The sequence below is a fragment of the Brienomyrus brachyistius genome, unplaced genomic scaffold (assembly GCF_023856365.1).
Source record: "Brienomyrus brachyistius isolate T26 unplaced genomic scaffold, BBRACH_0.4 scaffold63, whole genome shotgun sequence".
NCBI lineage: Eukaryota > Metazoa > Chordata > Actinopteri > Osteoglossiformes > Mormyridae > Brienomyrus > Brienomyrus brachyistius.
In genome coordinates, this window is record NW_026042338.1 from 1,696,346 (window position 1) to 1,716,338 (window position 19,993).

A 19,993-nucleotide genomic window follows, 5' to 3' on the forward strand; every position below is an offset into this window, starting at 1 on the left:
ACCGCGCCGCCGCCAGCGGGCCCTGCTGCGTCCGGGCCGGGCTCCTCTGTCAGCCCGCCGTCTCAGCGGGAGCGGAGTCACTCACCACGCTGCCGCCAGCAGGCCCTGCTGTGTCCGGGCCGGGCTCCTCTCTCAGCCCGCCGTGTCAGCGGGAGCGGGGGGGGATCAGTGACTACGGGTGGGGGAGTGGGGGAGTCCAAGTCCGTCACTACAGTATCGGCACCCCGCACTAGCGCACTCACGCCCCTCCTCACGCTCCCCCGGGGGGGATCCCCTCGCGGGCAGGCCTGCCACACATGCCCAAAACCACCTCACGCAAAATACTTCACACTCTTGGAGCTGTTAAAATCATATAAACTTTCCCCTCCACTGTTATCTTAACAGACACGTCCAGGACCTCCTGCGGCGTGTTAAGAATCGTAAATGTTTGCCGCCTAAAAGACAGGAATCATCCTAATCGGGCTCACCAGCTTCCCATAGCGCCCAGAATGTTGGACAGTAGTTCATTTCTAATAAATGGGGGAACATTAGATAAAACAACTTTTTTTGACGGGCTTGATAAAGGCAATATCTGTATGAATTCATCTTTAATGTTGAGACCACTTTCTATGAGGTCATCAACCATGGAAATGTCTTTTAAAAAGATCACAATAGCTTTGTTCATTCGGGAAGCTGAAACAACATTAGCGGCTCCAACTACTTCACTGACCACGAGCAGACAGTCCTCCACCGAGACGGCGGGTCAGGGACACACTTTAAGCCGTGCCTGAGACTCAGACACGAAAAACTGAGTAGGGAAGCTCAAAATTCCCACCAGAAAGCTGCACTTGAATGACTGACATTCTGGCTGCTGACTCAGAGATAGAAGTTGGTGATGTGACAATACTGAACTTACAAGAATGGCGAACGCATGGTTACTGCAAGGGAAAATGCTTGTGAAATTCTGTACAATGTCTTAGTACAGTTTAACTGCTTCAGAATCTTTGGCTAGAAGGCTGAACTGAAAGCAAATCATGAATCCTGTTATCTTGCTTTGTATGTAGCCTAAGCGCGTTTCCCCAGCAAAGACGATAATCGCCGGTTAGTCACTGTCAGATATCGACACCGGGATACTTGTCTGATTACGCTCATTACCGACAATATCGTCATATCACCCAAACGTAATTGGTGATTTGACATGTTCCCAGGTATAACAATACAGGGAGAAAAAGGATTTTACTCATGGGATCAGGAATCCAAGTGCCAGTTGCTTCTGCATTAGCTGCTGGGAATGTTCACATCTCCTCCTTTCAGTGATACGTGTCGAGTGTAGGGACACCTGGCAGAAAGATGGCTAAGGACTGCACTGGAAGCACTGGTCTGACTGTTATGGGAGGTTCACGTCCATCTTGCTGTTGTGTTCCTATAAATTCCTGTATATTCTGTGATTTTTGGCTGTAGCTTCTACTTAATGTTTTTACCTCTAGTTTTGAGCTACGATGCACTGACTCACAATTAGTGATCATGTGACTGCAGCAGATTGTCAGGACGCACAGAACACTCTGCAGACTATAATTCATTTTGAAGTGCAAGCTGTGCTGCTAATTATACTGAAAACAAATGCTTATTGTAATGCTTTGTATTTTACTAATGTGTAGGATGTGTATATGTCTGTGTATTAAAGTGTTTTCTGTTTCAGGCTGAACAGCTGTGATCTCATAGATAAACACTGTGAAGTGCTGTCTTCAGCTCTAAGATCAAACTCTTCCCCCCTGAGAGAGTTGGACCTGAGTGACAATGACCTGCAGGATTCAGGAGTGAAGCTGCTCTCTGCTGGACTGGGGGATTTACACTGTAAACTGGAGATACTGAGGTCAGTATTACTGGGTATTCTACACTATAAACTGGAGATACTGAGGTCAGTATTACTGGGTATTCCACACTGTAAACTAGAGATACTGAGGTCAGTCTGATTGGGTATTCCACACTGTAAACTGGAGATACTGAGGTCAGTCTGCCTGGGTACTCCACACTGTAAACTGGAGATACTGAGGTCAGTCTGCCTGGGTATTCCACACTGTAAACTGGAGTTACTGAGGTTAGTCTGACTGGGTGTTCCACACTGTAAACTGGAGATACTGAGGTCAGTCTGACTGGGTATTCCACACTGTAAACTGGAGATACTGAGGTCAGTCTGACTGGGTATTCCACACTGTAAACTGGAGTTACTGAGGTCAGTCTGACTGGGTATTCCACACTGTAAACTGGAGATACTGAGGTCAGTCTGACTGGGTATTCCACACTGTAAACTGGAGATACTGAGGTCAGTCTGACTGGGTATTCCACACTGTAAACTGGAGTTACTGAGGTCAGTCTGACTGGGTATTCCACACTGTAAACTGGAGATACTGAGGTCAGTCTGACTGGGTATTCCACACTGTAAACTGGAGTTACTGAGGTCAGTCTTACTGGATATTCCACACTGTAAACTGTGGGTAGTGAGGTGAGTATTACTGGGTATTTCACACTGTACGCTGGAGATAGGTGGAACATAGCTAGTGATTTCAAAATAAAGCAGGAGTATCTAAGTCTACAGGTTGACTAAAAAAATAACATTAGACTCGCTACAGTAAGTGGAATGTCAGAATGAAGATTGCATTGGAGGTTAAGGATGACATTAAAAGTTTCTTCCAATATTTTAACTGCAAAAGAGCTCTAAAAGCTGAAATCACTCATCTGTAGGATAGTAAGGGCCTTATAATTGAAAATGAAAATTAATATAATAAATGAGTTTAAAATCTTGGGGACAACGTGTGGTGCAGTGGGCTAAGCCTGTGTGCCTGTAATCAGCACATCACAGGTTCAAACCTTGAGCAAGGCCCGTAACCCCCAGCTCTCTGGGCGCCATTGTGGGTGGCAGCCCTTTGCAGACAGCTTACTCTACATGGAGCAAGCTGAGGGAGGCGTAAAGACAATTTCCCCATGGGGGATCAATAAAGTATAAAGTATCAATTAATGATTATTTTACACGGGAGTTCACAGTAGAGGACATGCTTAACTTACCACCATTTAGTACAAATACAGTGTCGTATATAAACAATATACAGTCCCTGCACAATTATTGGCCCCCTTGTAAAGATTTGTAAAAAGGGTTAGAAAAAAATCCACCTTTTGGCGAAGCAGCTTTATCTCACTGAAAAAATGAGAAAAATCCAACCTTTCATTGAAATAAATTTATTCAAAGAAAAACAAATCCTTCATCAATAAATAATTATTTTCAACAAAAACATATGTGCCACGATTATTGGCAGCCCTGCTTTTAATACTCTGTACAACCTCCCTTTGCCAGTATAACAGCAAGAGTCTCCTATGACATTTTATAAGGTTGGAGAATACAGAGCAGGGCATCTGAGACCATTCCTCTTTACAGAATCTCTCCAGATCACCCTCGGGTCCTCGGCCCTCTCTTGTACACTCTCCTCTTCAGCTCAGCCCACAGGTTTTCAGTGGGGTTCAGGTCAGGGGACTGAGATGGCCATGGCAGAAGCTTGATTCTGCGGTCAGCTGACCATTTTAATGTTTATTTGGACATGTGCTTAGGATCACCGTCCTGCTGGAAGATCCAATGAAGGCCCAGTTTTTGTTTCCTGGCAGCAGCAGCCAAATTTTTATATAAAATGTCTTGGTATTTCATGGACCCCATAGTGCCATGTACCCTAACGAGGTTTCCAGGGTTTTTGGAGGAAAAACATCTCCACAACATCACAGAACCTCCACCATATCTTACAGCTGGGATAAGGTTCATTTCATTATAGCCATCCTTCTTTTTACGCTAAACTCACCTTGAATGTTTATTGCCAAAAAGCATTTTTGTTTCATCAGACAGTTGAATTTGATTCCAGTCAAAGTTGTATAATGTTTTGCAAACTCCTGGCACTAACATTTTAAGTAACTGACAGAAAAAGCTTCTTTCTGTCATAACTTTCAAAACGTTTGTTAGCATGAAGGGGGCATCTGATGGTTTTTTGGAGACGTGGTAACCCCAAGGTTTTACTTTGTCTGGTAATTGACTAACAGTCACCCTTGGGGATTTTTTGTCTCTCTTACGATCCTCCTCACTGTATGTGGGGGCAAAATAAACTTGGGTCCTCTTTCAGGCAGGTTTCTAACAGTTCCAGTTGATGCCCACTTTTTAATTATTGCCCTAACAGTAGAAATGGGCATTTTAAGGCAAAGTAGCTATTTTTAATACCCATTCCCTGACTTATGAAGGTCAGCACACTTCTCCCTCATTTGGTCTGTGTTCTCTTATCTTTCCCATGTTGATGGATGACTAAGGGAATTTGGCCTCTGTGTCTCCTCATGTTTGTACCCCAGTTACTCAGGAAGTCATGGATTACAGCTTGAAGGTTCCTATTCACTCCAATCAACTCAAATATGTTTAATTTACATGGGAAACATGCTTCAGTTACATTGTGTTCAGTATAATTTGCAGGACTGCTAATAATCGTGGCTCATGTGTTTTTGTTAAAAATAATTATTTCTTGATGAAGGATTTGATTTTTCTTCAGATAAATTGATTTTAATTAAAGGTTGGATTTTTCTCATTTTTTCCATGTGAGATGAAGCAACTTCACCAGAAGGTGGATTTTTTCTTACCCCTTGTACAAAGGGGTGCCAATAATTGCGGAGGGCATGTATGTATAACTGAGGCTGATGTGGTACAAAGCCTGGCTAAGCTCAAAATAAATAAATCACAGGGTCCTGATGGCATCTTACGTATAGTTTTAAAATAAATGTGGGTTATTATTAACCAACCTTTAACTTTACTGTTTCCGAAATCTTTATTTGCACATGTGGTACCTTATGATTGGAAGTATGCTAATATAACACCCATATTCAAAAAAGGGGATAGATGTAATCCAGCAAACTATAGGCCAATTACTTTAACTTGCATAACTGCAAAAGTTATGGATACAAATAAGCTGGATATAAATAACATTCGTGGGGCGGCATGGTGGTGCAGTGGTTAGCACTGTCGCCTCACACCTCTGGGACCCGGGTTCGAGTCTCCGCCTGGGTCACATGTGTGCGGAGTTTGCATGTTCTCCCCGTGTCGTCGTGGGGTTTCCTCCGGGTACTCTGGTTTCCCCCCACGGTCCAAAAACATGCTGAGGCTAATTGGAGTTGCTGAATTGCCCGTAGGTGTGCATGTGTGAGTGAATGGTGTGTGAGTGTGCCCTGCGATGGGCTGGCCCCCCATCCTGGGTTGTTCCCTGCCTCGTGCCCATTGATTCCGGGATAGGCTCCGGACCCCCCGCGACCCAATAGGATAAGCGGTTTGGAAAATGGATGGATGGATGGATAAATAACATTCTGAGGGGTAGCCAACCTGGATTTAGGAGAAGTTGATCCTGTTTAACTAATCTACTTGAGTTCTTTGAGGAAGCAAAAATAGAAATTGGTCACAAAATGTACTTAGATTTGCAGAAGGCCTTTGATTTTGTCCCCCTCAAACAGCTCTTGCTTAAGCTCAAAGCTGCAGGGATTTTAGGAACTGTAGCAACTTGGATTGAAAACTGGTTAACAGACAGGAAGCAGCAGGTAGTTATTAGAGGCACAATGTCACAGTGGGCCTGCGTTCATAGTGGGGTACCGCAGGGTTCAATTTTAGGACCACTATTGTTCCTATTTTACATTAATGATATTGACACCAATACATACAGTAAACTAGGTAAATTTGCAGACGACACCAAGGTGGATGATGTAGCAAATACTGATCTAGCAGCGGAGAGGCTGCAATGGGATCTTGATTTAATTAGCGACTGGGCTGATACCTGGCAGATTAAATGTAATGTAGATAAATGTAAGGTAATTTATGCAGGGAGCAGAAATATAAAGTACAGATTTTTTATGGGTTTCACTGAAATAAAGGTTACTAATTATGAGAAAGACCTCAGTGTGTATGTTTTATGCTTCCATGTCCCACTCTCACCAGTGTGGGGAAGCAATTAAAAAGGCCAATAGGATGTTGGGTTACATCTCTAGGTGTGTGGAGTTTAATTTAAATGATGTGATGCTACGATTATACAATTCCTTGGTAAGACCCCACCTAGAATATTGTTTTAATGTGAGAGGGGGATATAGGGCTGTCGAAGGAACAATCAGGTTCGCTTTGGTCCATTCAGAAATATTTCTTAAAATATACACAAAATTATGATGTATTTCATAAGCATTGATAGGTAATCGGGGGCGGCATGGTGGTGCAGTGGTTAGCACTCTGCCTCACATCCGGGTTGGAGTCTCCGCCTGGGTTACATGTGTGCGGAGTTTGCATGTTCAGGTGAGAGTGTCTGTGGCAGGGTACGCGTGTGTGAGAGTGTCTGCGGCAGGGTACGCGTGTGTGAGAGTGTCTGTGGCAGGGTACGCGTGTGTGAGAGTGTCTGTGACAGGGTACGCGTGTGTGAGAGTGTCTGCGACAGGGTACGCATGTGTGAGAGTGTCTGTGGCAGGGTACGCGTGTGTGAGAGTGTCTGTGACAGGGTACGCGTGTGTGAGAGTGTCTGTGACAGGGTACGCATGTGTGAGAGTGTCTGTGGCAGGGTACGCGTGTGTGAGAGTGTCTGTGGCAGGGTACGTGTGTGTGTGAGAGTGTCTGGGGCAGGGTACGCATGTGTGAGAGTGTCTGTGGCAGGGTACGCGTGTGTGAGAGTGTCTGTGGCAGGGTACGTGTGTGTGAGAGTGTCTGCGACAGGGTACGCGTGTGTGAGAGTGTCTGTGACAGGGTACGTGTGTGTGAGAGTGTCTGCGACAGGGTACGCGTGTGTGAGAGTGTCTGTGACAGGGTACGTGTGTGTGAGAGTGTCTGTGGCAGGGTACGTGTGTGTGAGAGTGTCTGCGACAGGGTACGCGTGTGTGAGAGTGTCTGTGACAGGGTACGCGTGTATGACAGTGTCTGTGACACCCCACCCCCAGTGTACTAGGTGACCTGCCCCACCCAGAGGTACATAGGAAAAGAACCACTCCCCCAAACTAGGGGCTAGTGGAAGTGGCAGGACTGGGGGGCGAGTGAAGTCAGTATTTAATGTGAGTCATAGAGGGGAGAGGAAAAGAAAAGGAGAAAAACGCAAAGAACAACCAGAATTCCAGAAAAGTTCTTTGAATTTAAATGAAATGACAAATAAAACATTTTCAAATCACAAGAGCCTATATTTTATTCACAACAGAACATAGATAATATAACAAATGTTCAAACTGGGAAATTGTAGACCTTTATCCAGTAAATGAGCTCATTTCAAATTTGATACCTGCTACATGTCCCAAAAAAGTCGGTACAGGGACAACAAATGGCTGAAAAAGCAAGAAAGTTTAAAAAGATTCAGCTGGGAGAACATCTAGCAACTAATTAAGTTAATTGATATCAGGTATGTAACCTAATTAGCATTAAAAGGGATGTCAGAGAGGCAGAGTCTCTCAGAAGTAAAGATGGGCAGAGGCTCTCCAATCTGTGTAAGAGTGAATAAAAAGATTGTGGAATTCTTTAAAAACAATGTTCCTCAATGTGAAATTGCAAAGGATTTGCAAATCTCATCATCTATCAAAAAAATTGAGAAAAACTGGAGATATCTCTGTGTGAAAGGGACAAGGCCGAAGACCTGTATTGGATGTCCGTGGTCTTCGGGCCCTCAGACGACTCTGCATCACTCATCGGCATGATTGTGTCAATGACATTACTAAATGGGCCAGGAATACTTCCAGAAAGCACAGTCGGTAAACACAATCCGCCGTGCCATCTGCAGATGCCAGCTAAAGCTCTATCATGCAAAAAGGAAGCCATATCTGAACATGGTCCAGAAGCGCCGTCGTGTCCTGTGGGCCAAGACTCATTTGAAATGGACTGTTTCAAAGTGGGAAAGTGTTCTATGGTCAGACGAGTCCAAATGTGACATTCTTGTTGGTAATGAAGGGCGCCGTGTCCTCCGGGCTAAAGAGGAGGGAGACCTTCCAGCGTGTTATCAGCATTCAGTTCAAAAGCCAGCATCTCTGATGGTATGAGGGTGCATAAGTGCACACGGTATGGGCAGCTTGCATGTTTTGGAAGGAACTATGAATGCTGAAAGGTATATAAAGGTTTTAGAGCAACATATGCTCAACTCCAGAGGACGTCTGTTTCAGGGAAGGCCTTGTGTATTTCAGCAGGACAATGCAAAACCACATACTGCAGCTATTACAAGCACATGGCTTCGTGGGAGAAGAGCCCGGGTGCTGAATTGGCCTGTCTGCAGTCCAGATCTTTCACCTATAGAGAACATACAGTAATTACCTGTGACACCCATGGTGCACTGTGAGCAGGTATACAGGCCCACAGAGCATGCAGATAATTATCTGTGACACCCATGGTGCACTGTGAGCAGGTATGCAGGCCAACAGAGCATGCAGATAATTATCTGTGACACCCATGGTGCACTGTGAGCAGGTATGCAGGCCAACAGAGCATGCAGATAATTATCTGTGACACCCATTGTACACTGTGAGCAGGTATCAGTACTGACTACTTTTTATATTGAGTCACATGTTTTATGTGAATTACTTTGTACTGAACTTAAGGCCAGTATTTGTCACTGTGAATATGTTGTTGCAGATGTCCATCCAGAAATCAGAGCTGGGGGAAAAGATAAGGTCCTTATTCCAATTAATTTTTGGTACAAATATCAATGTGTCTGTCGCAGATGGAGGATTATATATTCTAGAGGTTTCTTTTTATTTTTAAGTTGCAGAATGTTGTCTCATCTGAGGAGGATTCAGTGTATTATGTGTGAGGTTCCTTTTGGTTTTGATGCTGGATTCAGTTAGTAAATATTAGAAAAATTGCATATTCTCAACTCGTATTTATGGATTAAGTCTTCGAATGTCATGAAATGACTGTTACTGAAAAGGAGGTGGAGATGTGTAATCCCTTTCTGTTCCCGTGAGTGATAGTGAATAGTGATATTGTGAAGTAGGAAGGCCAGATTATTCCAGATTGGTGTGTATTTACAGGCTCTGAGAGTAAAGTTAGTGATTTTAATGGCTTTCCTCTGTGCTGTCAGTGCTGTGGAAATGGCAGCACTGTGTTGTTAAAGCAGTTTTGTTTCTTTAATGACATTTTGAGTAAGTCTGCATGTCTGAGATTTTTACAGTACAGCTGCTCCTGCTGTAACCATGAGCTGCTGTTACTGCTGTAGTGTGACCATTTAGTTAAGTCTTGCAGTTGATAAGTAATAATTAAGAAAAATGAGCTTGTAATCCACCTTGAGATTTACTTTTCTGTAATGTGGAATGTTTGATTTTGTGTTTGTTTTTCCAGCAAAAATGTGACATTAATGAGTTTGAAAGAATTTTTCTGAAATTATTCTGGACGAGTAAATTTATTTTTATTGATTCAAGTGGGAGACTCATCTATTGTTTTGAATAAGGGGGTGTAGTTGAGGGTAACCAAGTCAGACAGCCTGTGGGAGATGTAGATACCTAAGTACCGGATATTTCCAGTGTGAAATGGACCATCCTGATCAGCTGAATCCCAGGCATCGTCAGACAGTGAGAATATTATGTGTTTTTTTCCAGTTTATTGTGTAGTTTGATATGTTTTGAAAAGGTATTAATAAAATTAAAATTTCATATATTGAGGGTTTCATAAAAACAGCAAGATATCATCTGCATAGAGACTAATTTTGTGTTGTTATTAGTATGAATTCTATTTATTTCACTGTTCTGTCGTATTGCTGCCACAATTGTTTCTATGAAGATGGCAAACAGTGAAGGAGAGAGTGGGCATGCAGGCCGTCTTCCCCGTCGCAGTGTGAATGCAGGTGATGTGATCCCATCTGTGACACTGTAGCTTTGGCTGAGGTGTACAGTATTTTAACCCAGTGGGTGAACGACTCTCCGAAGCCAAATCTATGCAGTGTATTAAAGAGGAATGTCCACCTGACTGTCAGATGCCGTTTCTGCATCTAATGATGTAATCATGGTTTTAGTGTGGGTATGCTGAGCAGTACTGACTAAATTAAATAATCTATGGATGTTGTCCGAGGCATGTCTTGTCTTGATGAAATCTGTCTGATCAGGATGGATTATAGTAGGAATGACTGTCTGTAACTGAGTGGCGAGAGCTTTTGTAATGATTTTCAAGTCTGTATTCATTAGTGAGAGTGGCGGGTAACTGGAGGATTGTGTTGGGTCTGTAGGGAGCCGCCCACTGGCCCAATGGCGGAATCCAATGGCGCAGCCGAAGGCTGTGAATGCGTGTCGGTCCTTCCAAGCGCTCCTGGGAATTATTTACCCTTTTTAATATACAAAATATTCTTTTAGACACACATCTGACTCCATTTTATTAATGACCTTATTTCAGTATATTGTAGTCATGACGTTTATGTTGTTCAGATTACTTCTGGACTGTCTTTTAGATTACCAACTCTAGTTTTACCCCTGACGAAGGAGTCCGCCAGATTCGCCTCGGCCGACAGGGCGATCCGTGGGCTTGTTCCACAGGGTTTGTCCTAAAGGTACAGAAATCGCCACTATTTAAGACAATGTCAGCCTCTGATTATTCGGGTCCCTCGACCTATATAATTCCCCAAAGGCTCAGTGTCTGCCAATTACTGAGCATGTGGGTGCCTCGGAGATTAAGCCGATGTTTACCCGAACCACACGTACGTCCACCTCAGAGGCTCAGCCGGGGGCAGCCCATATCATAACATGTGTCAACCTCAGCGGCTGTGAAGGCGCACCTTTTGTTGCGGTAGTTTGTACGAGGTTTACTTTTGGCTCGTCTCAGGGACTCCGCCATTGTCTTACCATGTGAGCGTCTCAGGGACTATGCCCGGTGCCTAGGAACATAGTGTGTACGCCGGCCCGTAACTGAGCGTGTGTGAACTCCAAAGGTGTGGTTCTGGTATCCACCTAACTTAACTTGGGCAGTCGAGTTTGGGACCCGGATAAAGGGGATTTAACCCAGAGGCTACAAGATAGTATTTACCACTTTTGTCCTAATAAGGATAGAAGTCCAATCTGGAAAGTTTATAAAGAAGTTAGCAAATCAGATAGCCATAAAGTAATCGAAACAACATTTATTAAACATACTACAATATACAATTATTGACATGTGGCCACATACTAGTAAATACAATTTGACAAATACAATATTAAACCATCCCATACCTCAGCGGAGAGTGCACAAAGTTCTGCGGAAAGCATCTGACTACAGATGGACTTTCGCCCAGTTCTCTGTGGGAGCTCTGATTACAGAGTGACTCCCCTACTTCTTCTGAGGCCCTTCCTTAAGTATCCAAACCAGGTGATAGCATGTCTCTGAAGACTGACCAATTTTGGTCAATGGTTAATTTTAGGGCCATTGCTGGCCTTGGTTCTCAGGTCCCCAGCCAATCAGATCACTTTAGGGGGCGGTTATAATTCCCTTGTTCTACCATATGGGAGGCTCTCTCATTTTTGTAGATTTAGCCAAATTATCTATATTTCCCTTGGGGAAAGTTATATTGCCTTAAATCTGAGAGTATAGTATTTGCCATCTCATGCCCCTTCAAACGAGACCAAACATGCGTGTATTTGTCCCTAACATCTATGTGTGGTGAGTTATCCTGTTTATAGTGGCAAAGGTGTCAGTGTATGAAGACTGACAGCTGTTGTTGCTGTGAATTGACTATGGAACTCCGTCCACTCCGGGGGGTGAAAGGTCTTGCTTTTCCTGTGTTGCTCCAGTTATTCCTATCCAGTCTCTCAGGAGCCGGCAGGCCTTTGCCTTCCTTAAAAGGGGTGGTTTGAAGAGTTGAGTCCAGTCTTGCTTGGGTCAGCGGAGCTCTGAAATAGACTGATGCAGGCTGATCAGAGTTGGGGCCTGCAGGACCTATAAGTTTTATGTCCTTACAGGTCTTTATCAGGTCTCAATAACACTGTAATGGCCGGTAACTGGAGGGTTGTGTTGGGTGTTTATCAGGTCTCAATAACACTGTAATGGTCACTGCGCTCATGTTTGATGGGATTTGTGATGCATGTTTAATTTCTCTTACCAGTCTATTGAAGAGTGGAGAAAATATGTCCCAAAAATGTGTATAGATTTCTGCAGGGTAACCATCCGGTCTGGCGATTGGTTGTTAGGCATTTGGTTGAGGACCTTATGGAGTTCTTCTGATGTTAATGGTGCATCAAGCAGAGGTGGAGATTTCAGGTGTAGGGAGTACAAATCCAGACCAAGATTTTGTTTCAACAAACCAGTTGAGTCTCTGACTGTGACTCTTTATATTCAACTGGTTTGTTGAAACAAAATCTTGGTCTGGATTTGTACTCTCTGGACCTGAAATCTCCACCTCTGGCATCAAGGGCATCTGCTGTTTCATTGGTTAATATGGGTAAGTCTAGATTATTTTAAAACGATTCTATATCAACTGGATCTGGTTCTTGTTCTGAGAAGTATAGGTTCTTATAAAATGTTCAAAAGATGTTAATTTTGCGTTATTATTGAAATATTTATTAGAGGAGTCACTTTTGCTTAAAAATAATGCTTGTAATGGTCAGGTGATCTTATTTACTGGGGAGTTTTTGTCTCTCTCTTTGCAGGCTGTCAGGCTGTAGAGTCACAGAAGAAGGCTGTTCTTCCTTGGCTTCAGCTCTGAGGTCAAACCCCTCACACCTGAGAGAGCTGGACCTGAGCTACAATCACCCAGGAGACTCAGGAGTGAAGCTGCTCTCTGCTGTACTGGAGGATCCCAGCTGTAAACTGGAGAAGCTGCAGTGAGTACAGAGTGTGTGTCTGACACGCTACAGATACTTATGCATGTATGTGAAGAAGAGGCACCAATAAATAAATGGATACAGCAGTAGTACTATGTCATTCTGCTTCTCCTATAGTGTGGATCACGGTGGAGAGTGCAGGACCAGACCAGGCTTACAGAAATGTAAGTGTCTTTGCATGTTTTTTATTAATAATACCATGCTATGTTATGGTTGTATTCACACAATTGTTGTGATGAGTGTGGCTTTTTGCACTGTGTGTAGATGGATTTCCATGTTTGAGTTTAGGTGAGTTTCATGTCATTTTAGACAAACATCCAAACGAGAAACAAAATATCAGAATCATCACCAAAAACACTATCAATTCATTTAATCGTTTTTCAAAATATTTTTTACAAATGCTTTATAGCTGCTTGTATTATCTTTGTGTTTGTGTGGGAGTGTAGGATGATTAAATATATTCTGAATTAGTTATACATATTTAATTTCACAAAAAAAGAATCCTTTGCATTTGTTCTTTTTGCGGATGCCGTGAGTGTGTGTGTTTTCTGTGTGAGATTCGTTAGTATTGTCCTAAGGAGGCACCTGTAGGCAGTGAGACCGGACTCTCTCCTCAAGTGCAAAATGTGAATTTGCATTTTTACAGGGTGGTTCTGTAACACTCCTTAAAATTCATGAGAGAATATTACTGATTGGTCACTGAATCCCTTAAACCAGGGGAGCCCAAATCCAGTCCTGGAGGGCCAGAGTCCTGCACATTTTTGGGTTTCCCCTCATTTAACACACCTGATTCATCTCCTTGTGCTAATAACCACACAGCTCTTGAGCTGAATTATTTATGGTGGAACAGGGAAAGAACTTTGCTACACAGGGCACCGGCCCCCCAGGACTGGATTTGGACACCCCTGCTTTAGGTAGAAGAAACAGGCAGCACAAGTCGATGTTAACTGGCCAATGAGGTAGTGCCCCTCTCATAAATATTAATCAGCTAGCCAATCGTGTAGGGCTTCACTCATGAATATTAAAAAGTTCTCCTGATCCACGGTGCTAAAAGAAATTAGCTCCCGGGACACACTGGATGTGCGGCGGAAAATATCAAATTTCATTTCGGCGCCCATGTTAACAGATTAGAGCGGCCGCGTGCGTGCGCGAGATGCGGGGCTCACGCCTCGCGGCAGCGGCGCAGCGTCTACAGTCACGCGCGCGGTAAGCGGTTCTCTTTGGAAGTGTACTGCATTCATCTGGGGGAAATTAATTCTGTTTTTCCGAATTAATGAGATAATAATCCCGTTTTTCAGAGCAATATTTTTCTGAATTAATGAGAACCTTCCTGTTTTTTATGATGCACGATCTTTGCCGGAATCATCGTTTATATCAGAATCCAGGTTCAAATGTTTATTAAATATCACTTTAAACATGTAATAATATTACTTAAATATTCTATTATTGCCATTTTCAAGCCGCACTCGCCGGAATTAGCGGTTTGAAGGAAAGACACTGACTTTAGTATTGATCTCTGGTGCCGTTTTGTGGTAAATATGCTTGTGATTAATATGTCTGATGAATGTCGCTGCTTTGTCATTTTTTAATTAAATTAATTAAGCTGTTAGTTTAGCTCGCGCCCCATTTTGGCGGCTCTTCCCGGCGCCGTCGCGCGCCCACTTTATGTTTCATAAGCTTCAGTTCCCGCTTCGTTAGGGGAAGCTGTGCTGTTTTTATATCGTACAGAAACATAAAGTACAGGCGGCCTGATGGGATTAATAATTCTTCCTCCTGCCTACAGACTCCTGCCAGCTGACGCTGGACCCCAACACAGCAGACAGACTCCTGTCTCTGTCAGGGGGGAACAGGAAGGCGACACATGAGTGGGGGGCAGCGCAGCCATATCCTGATCATCCAGAGAGATTTGACAGCTGCCTCCAAGTTCTGTGCAGAGAGAGTCTGACTGGCCGCTGTTACTGGGAGGCTGAGTGGGATGGAGTTACAGCCTGGATAGGAGTGACTTATAAAGGGATCAGGAGGGAAGGAGTGAGGGACTGTGAGCTTGGAGGTAATGACAAGTCATGGATTCTGTGCTGTAATACTGACAGTTACTCTGTCCGGCACAATAATAAAGAGACTCTCATACCCATAAAGCCCACAGACTCCCACAGAGTAGGAGTGTATCTGGACTGGGGGGCTGGTGCTCTGTCCTTCTACAGAGTCTCCTCTGATGGACTGACCCCCCTGCACAGATTCACCTCCTCATTCACTGAGTCCCTCTATCCAGGGTTTGGGGTTTATAGAAACTCCTCAGTGTCCCTGTGACGTGTTGCTGGTTCTCCTGGCAAAAAGGTAAAATCTCTGCTTTTTAACCTTTATAATCCTTTTTACTCTGAAATGTACAGTACTGTGCAAAAGTCTTAGGCAGGCAAAGAAAATGATGTTTAGATTATCCTCCTGTTGGTGTAAAACTATGATATGATGCCTGTCAAAGTGTGTCAGCTTCGCCATTTCAGAACCTCTGCTAAAATCATCCCAGTATTTGCAGCGACCGTCCAGTGCAGCCATGTATTTTTTGACTTGGCCACTAGCCCACCTCATACAGCTAGTCAATCTCTCACTGACTTTTTAAACCAGTATATTTAATTATTTAATTGGGCTGTTGGTGAAATTTAACAAAATCATGGAACGGCTGAGGTGCCCCTGAGGAGAAGTCTGGGAACTGAAGCGGTGTTCATCTAGCCATCCAACTAGATATCAGTAACTTTTTAGGAAACGGAAGAAATTATTACTAGTTTTTATTGTGTTACTTTTAATTTGCACACGTTCTAATGTTAAATTGTGTTTTTTGTTTTAAGCCAAAGTACATTTGCTACCCAGATAAACAGCTTTAAACATTTCTTTGGACTGCCTAAGACTTTTGCACAGTACTGTATGTTTGACAGAAAATAAATGACTGTGTTCAGTGAACTGAATAACATGAAAAATATAGTTTTATACGTTTATCTCTCTGAGTAAAATGTAACTAAATGTAATCCTGATTGGGGGGGGGCTTTCCCTCTCCCCTGTATATGTACATATTATATATTTATGTCCATTTACTGTATTTCCTCCCTGTACAGTGACAATAAAGGCTTTCTGTTCTGTCCTATTAATGTCCTGCTTCAGCGTCACCCAAAGCATAACTGAGTAACATAATGAAACGACAGTCTGCTGTATTAAGTTAAATTTACTGTATTACTGCAGCTGAACATTACTGACACAATGACACTCAATCAATGTGCATAATAAACATTTAACTGCAGACATAACAGACCGAAAAAAAAATGGAAAATATAATTATGTCCTGGTTCAGTGGATTAAAGTAAATAAAATTATTATTAATATATTTCAATAAATAAAGAAATTTGTTTTGTTAAATAATTAACACCCTTGCCACCCCCACCCCCCAGTAATAGGTCTGGTTGCTCCCCCGTTAGACAGAACGGGCAGGTGCCCAGACACCCTTGCCACCCCCACCCCACTGTAAAAGGTCTGGTTATGCCCCCGTCGGACAGAACGGGCAGGTGCCCAGACACCCTTGCCACCCCCACCCCACTGTAAAAGGTCTGGTTATGCCCCCGTCGGACAGAACGGGCAGGTGCCCAGACACCCTTGCCACCCCCACCCCACTGTAAAAGGCCTGGTTATGCCCCCGTCGGACAGAACGAGCAGGAGCCCAGGCAGCCTTGCCACCCCCACCCCACTGTAAAAGGCCTGGTTATGCCCCCGTCGGACAGAAAGGGCAGGTGCCCAGGCAGCCTTGCCACCCCCAACCCACTGTAAAAGGTCTGATTACTTCCCCGTAGGATAGACGGGGCAGGTGCCCAGGCAGCCTTCCTACCCCCACCCCACTATGAAAGGACTGGTTATGCCCCCGTCGGACAGAATGGGCAGGTGCCCAGACACCCTTCCCACCCCCAACCCACTGTAAAAGGTCTGGTGATGCCCCTGTCATACAGAACGGACAAATGCCCAGGCACCCTTGCCACCCCCACCCCACTGTGAAAGGTCTGGCTACTCCCCCGTAGGACAGAAGGGGCAGGTGCCCAGACACACTTGCCACCCCCACCCCACTGTAAATGGTCTGGTTATGCCCCCGTCAGACAGAACGGGCAGGAGCCCAGGCAGCCTTGCCACCCCCACCCCACTGTGAAAGGTCTGGCTACTCCCCCGTAGGACAGAAGGGGCAGGTGCCCAGACACCCTTGCCACCCCCAAAGTACTGTAAAAGGTATGGTGATGCCCCCGTCAGACAGAAAGGGCAGGTGCCCAGGCAGTCTTGCCACCCCCACCCCATTGTAAAAGGTCTGGTTATGCCTCCGTCAGACAGAACGGACAGGTGCCCAGGCAGCCTTACCCCCCCACCCCCACCCCACTGTAAAAGGTCTGGTTATGCCCCCCTCAAACAGGACGGACAGGTGACCAGGCAGCCTTGCCACCACCACCCCACTGTGAAAGGTCTGGTTATGCCCCCGTCAGACAGAACGGACAGGTGCCCAGGCAGCCTTACCCCCCCACCCCCACCCCACTGTAAAAGGTCTGGATATGCCCCCGTCAGACAGAAAAGGCATGTGCCCATTCACCCTTGCCACCCTCACCCCACTGTAAAAGATCTGGCTACTCCCCCATAGGACAGAAGGGGCAGGTGCCCAGGCTGCCTGGCCACCCCCACCCAACTGTATAAGGTCTGGATATGCCCCCCTCAGACAGGACGGGCAGGTGCCCAGGGTCCCTAACCCCCCCACCCCACTGTAAATGGTCTGGTTGCTCCCCTGTTGGACAGAACAGGCAGGTGCCCAGGCAGCCTTGCCACCCCCACCCCAATGTAAAAGGTCTGGTTGCTCCCCCCTCAGACAGGACGGGCAGGTGCCCAGGGTCCCTTATCTCACCCCCCACCCCACTGTAAAAGGTCTGGTTATGCACACTCAGTGTGCTTCAAGCTCCGTTTTTGGATTTCTTTTCTGCTAGTAAGGTAGGACTCTGTTTACTTTCTGTCTCGAACTCGGTTGAAACTGATGTTGTTGTTGTGTGTAGTTTCTGGCAATCAAGTGTAGTTTCGGTCTCCCTGAAGGTGTTAATTAGGGGGCAGGGCTTACTGAGTTAAATTGAAGGTGATAAAGGCAAACAGTGTAGTTGTTACTACTACTTCTAATCCGTTCTTTCCTACTCTATCCAATCCCCTTTCTCTCACACCGTCACTGTAGACATGTGCCTTTGACCTATCCCAGTCCAATTATCTTTTAGATCTAGAAGATCTCACCCAACATCCAGGTGCCGCACACCCAGTAATCTTGTCTACCCTCCCATAACACCCCAGTCCCAGCGAAACATGTTGGGTGGTCTCTGGAACTGCCAGTCTGCTGTAAAGAAGGCTGATTTCATTTCCGCCCTTGCTTCACACCACTCTCTTGACTTTCTGGCTCTGACGGAGACCTGGATATCGCCTGAGAACTCGGCTACCCTAGCAGCTCTCTCCTCTGCTTATGCTTTCTCTCACTCTCCTCGCCAGACTGGCAGGGGCGGTGGCACAGGTCTATTGGTAACTCGGAACTGGTGCTACACGCCCCTCTCTCTGCCCCATCTCAACATTTCATCCTTTGAATTCCATGGAGTTGCTGTTACCTCTCCACTCGATATTCGGATCATTGTTGTCTACCGCCCTCCTGGCCCCCTAGGCTGCTTTCTAGAGGAGCTAGATACTCTCCTCAGTCTCTTCCCCACTGACAGCTCCTCTCTCATTCTCCTTGGTGACTTCAACCTCCCCCATGACAAGCTCCCTTCTTCTGGTCTCCTCCCTTTTCTCGATTCCTTCTCTCTAACATCCAACAGCTCCTCTCCTACACATAAAGGAGGTAACGTCCTCGACCTGGTTTTCAGCCGCCCCTCTCCGGCTACTGACATCTCTTCTACTCCTCTACACATTTCTGATCACCACTTTGTATCCTTTACCATTGCCCTACCCGTCTTGGCCAATCCCAGTTTTCAATGTTTCCTCCCCACTCAACCAAACCTCCACTCTGTCTCCGCTTCTTCTGTTGCTTCCTGCACCCTGTCTTACCTTCCTGACCTTGACTCCTTTTCCTCCTTGGCACTGGAGTCTGCATCTGGAGGATACTATCTGGAGGATACTCTCATCTCCTCACTTTACACATCCTTGGACAAACTCTGCCCGCTGTCTTCCAAACCCAGGAAAACTCGGTCTACTCCTTGGCTTTCAGCTGCATTACGCACCAACCGAAGAGAATTGCGGGTAGCAGAGAGGACGTGGAAGAAATCTAAGCTTGATGCAGATCTGTCTTCCTACCGTACTCTGCTATCCAAATTCTCTTCAGACGTGACTGCAGCTAAAACTACCTTTTACAAATAAACTAGAATTATCCTCATGTGTTCCTTGCAAACTCCAAAACATCTTTTCATCACTGCTCAACCCTCCACCACCGTCTGCTCCATCCTCCCTGACTGCTGAAGATTTTGCCAATTTCTTTGCCGAGAAGATTGACAGAATCTGTCAGACATTCTCTCCCTCCTCATCCACTACACTACACACTACGGATTTCCCTCCCCCCTCACAGACAATCTCTCTAGACCTTCTCCCCTTCATCGCCACTATCATTAATGGCTCCATAACTTCCGGTCATGTACCAACAGCATTCAAAATAGCCAGGGTCATTCCCATCCTAAAAAAACCCACTCTAAATCCCTCAGACACTTGCAGCTACCGACCAGTATCGCTTCTTTCCTTCCTTTCAAAAATCCTCAAACGCACCGTCTACAACCAGCTTTCTCTCTATCTCTCTCAAAACAACCTCCAGGATGCTAATCAGTCTGGCTTTAAAGCAGCTCACTCTACAGAGACTGCCCTCTTAGCAGTCACTGAGAAGCTACATGCTGCCAGATCAGCCAAACTGTCATCTGTCCTCATCCTTCTTGACCTATCAGCAGCATTTGACACGGTCAACCACAAAACTCTCCTATCCATCCTTAGGAGTCTTGGCATTGGTGGCTTGGCCTGGCGCTGGCTGGCTTCCTACCTAGAAGGCCGAACATACCAAGTGACATGGATCCACATCTACTCCACATTGTCTTTTCACTGGAGAGAGTATATGAATACCGCTTCTTTCAAAAAGATTTATGACCTAAAGATGATAAAGGTGGAGTTTGGGGCGTGGTTGTGGTGGTACGATGTGACGTCATGGGAGAGGGAT

At 45.1% G+C, this 19,993-nt stretch overlaps 1 protein-coding gene and 1 long non-coding RNA gene across 3 annotated transcripts in view; both read left to right on the forward strand.

Moving 5' to 3' along the window:
- Positions 1–15,898, forward strand: part of LOC125725263 (NLR family CARD domain-containing protein 3-like) — a 37,631-nt gene extending 21,733 nt beyond the window's left edge. The window contains exons 7-10 of the mRNA XM_049002032.1: positions 1,679–1,852; positions 12,592–12,765; positions 12,883–12,929; positions 14,549–15,898. Coding sequence (XP_048857989.1) covers positions 1,679–1,852; positions 12,592–12,765; positions 12,883–12,929; positions 14,549–15,072 — 919 coding nt within the window. The 3' untranslated portion in view covers positions 15,073–15,898. The remainder of the gene's footprint in view (positions 1–1,678; positions 1,853–12,591; positions 12,766–12,882; positions 12,930–14,548) is intronic.
- On the forward strand, positions 2,051–2,796 carry LOC125725264 (uncharacterized). 2 transcript variants are annotated; one of them, XR_007387394.1, is made up of 4 exons: positions 2,051–2,077; positions 2,123–2,212; positions 2,303–2,392; positions 2,438–2,796. It is a non-coding gene; the product is annotated as an uncharacterized LOC125725264 (long non-coding RNA). The 2 variants fall into 2 exon arrangements; XR_007387395.1 differs by lacking the exon at positions 2,051–2,077 and having other exon boundaries at positions 2,109–2,212.
- Positions 15,899–19,993: the final 4,095 nt, after the last annotated feature.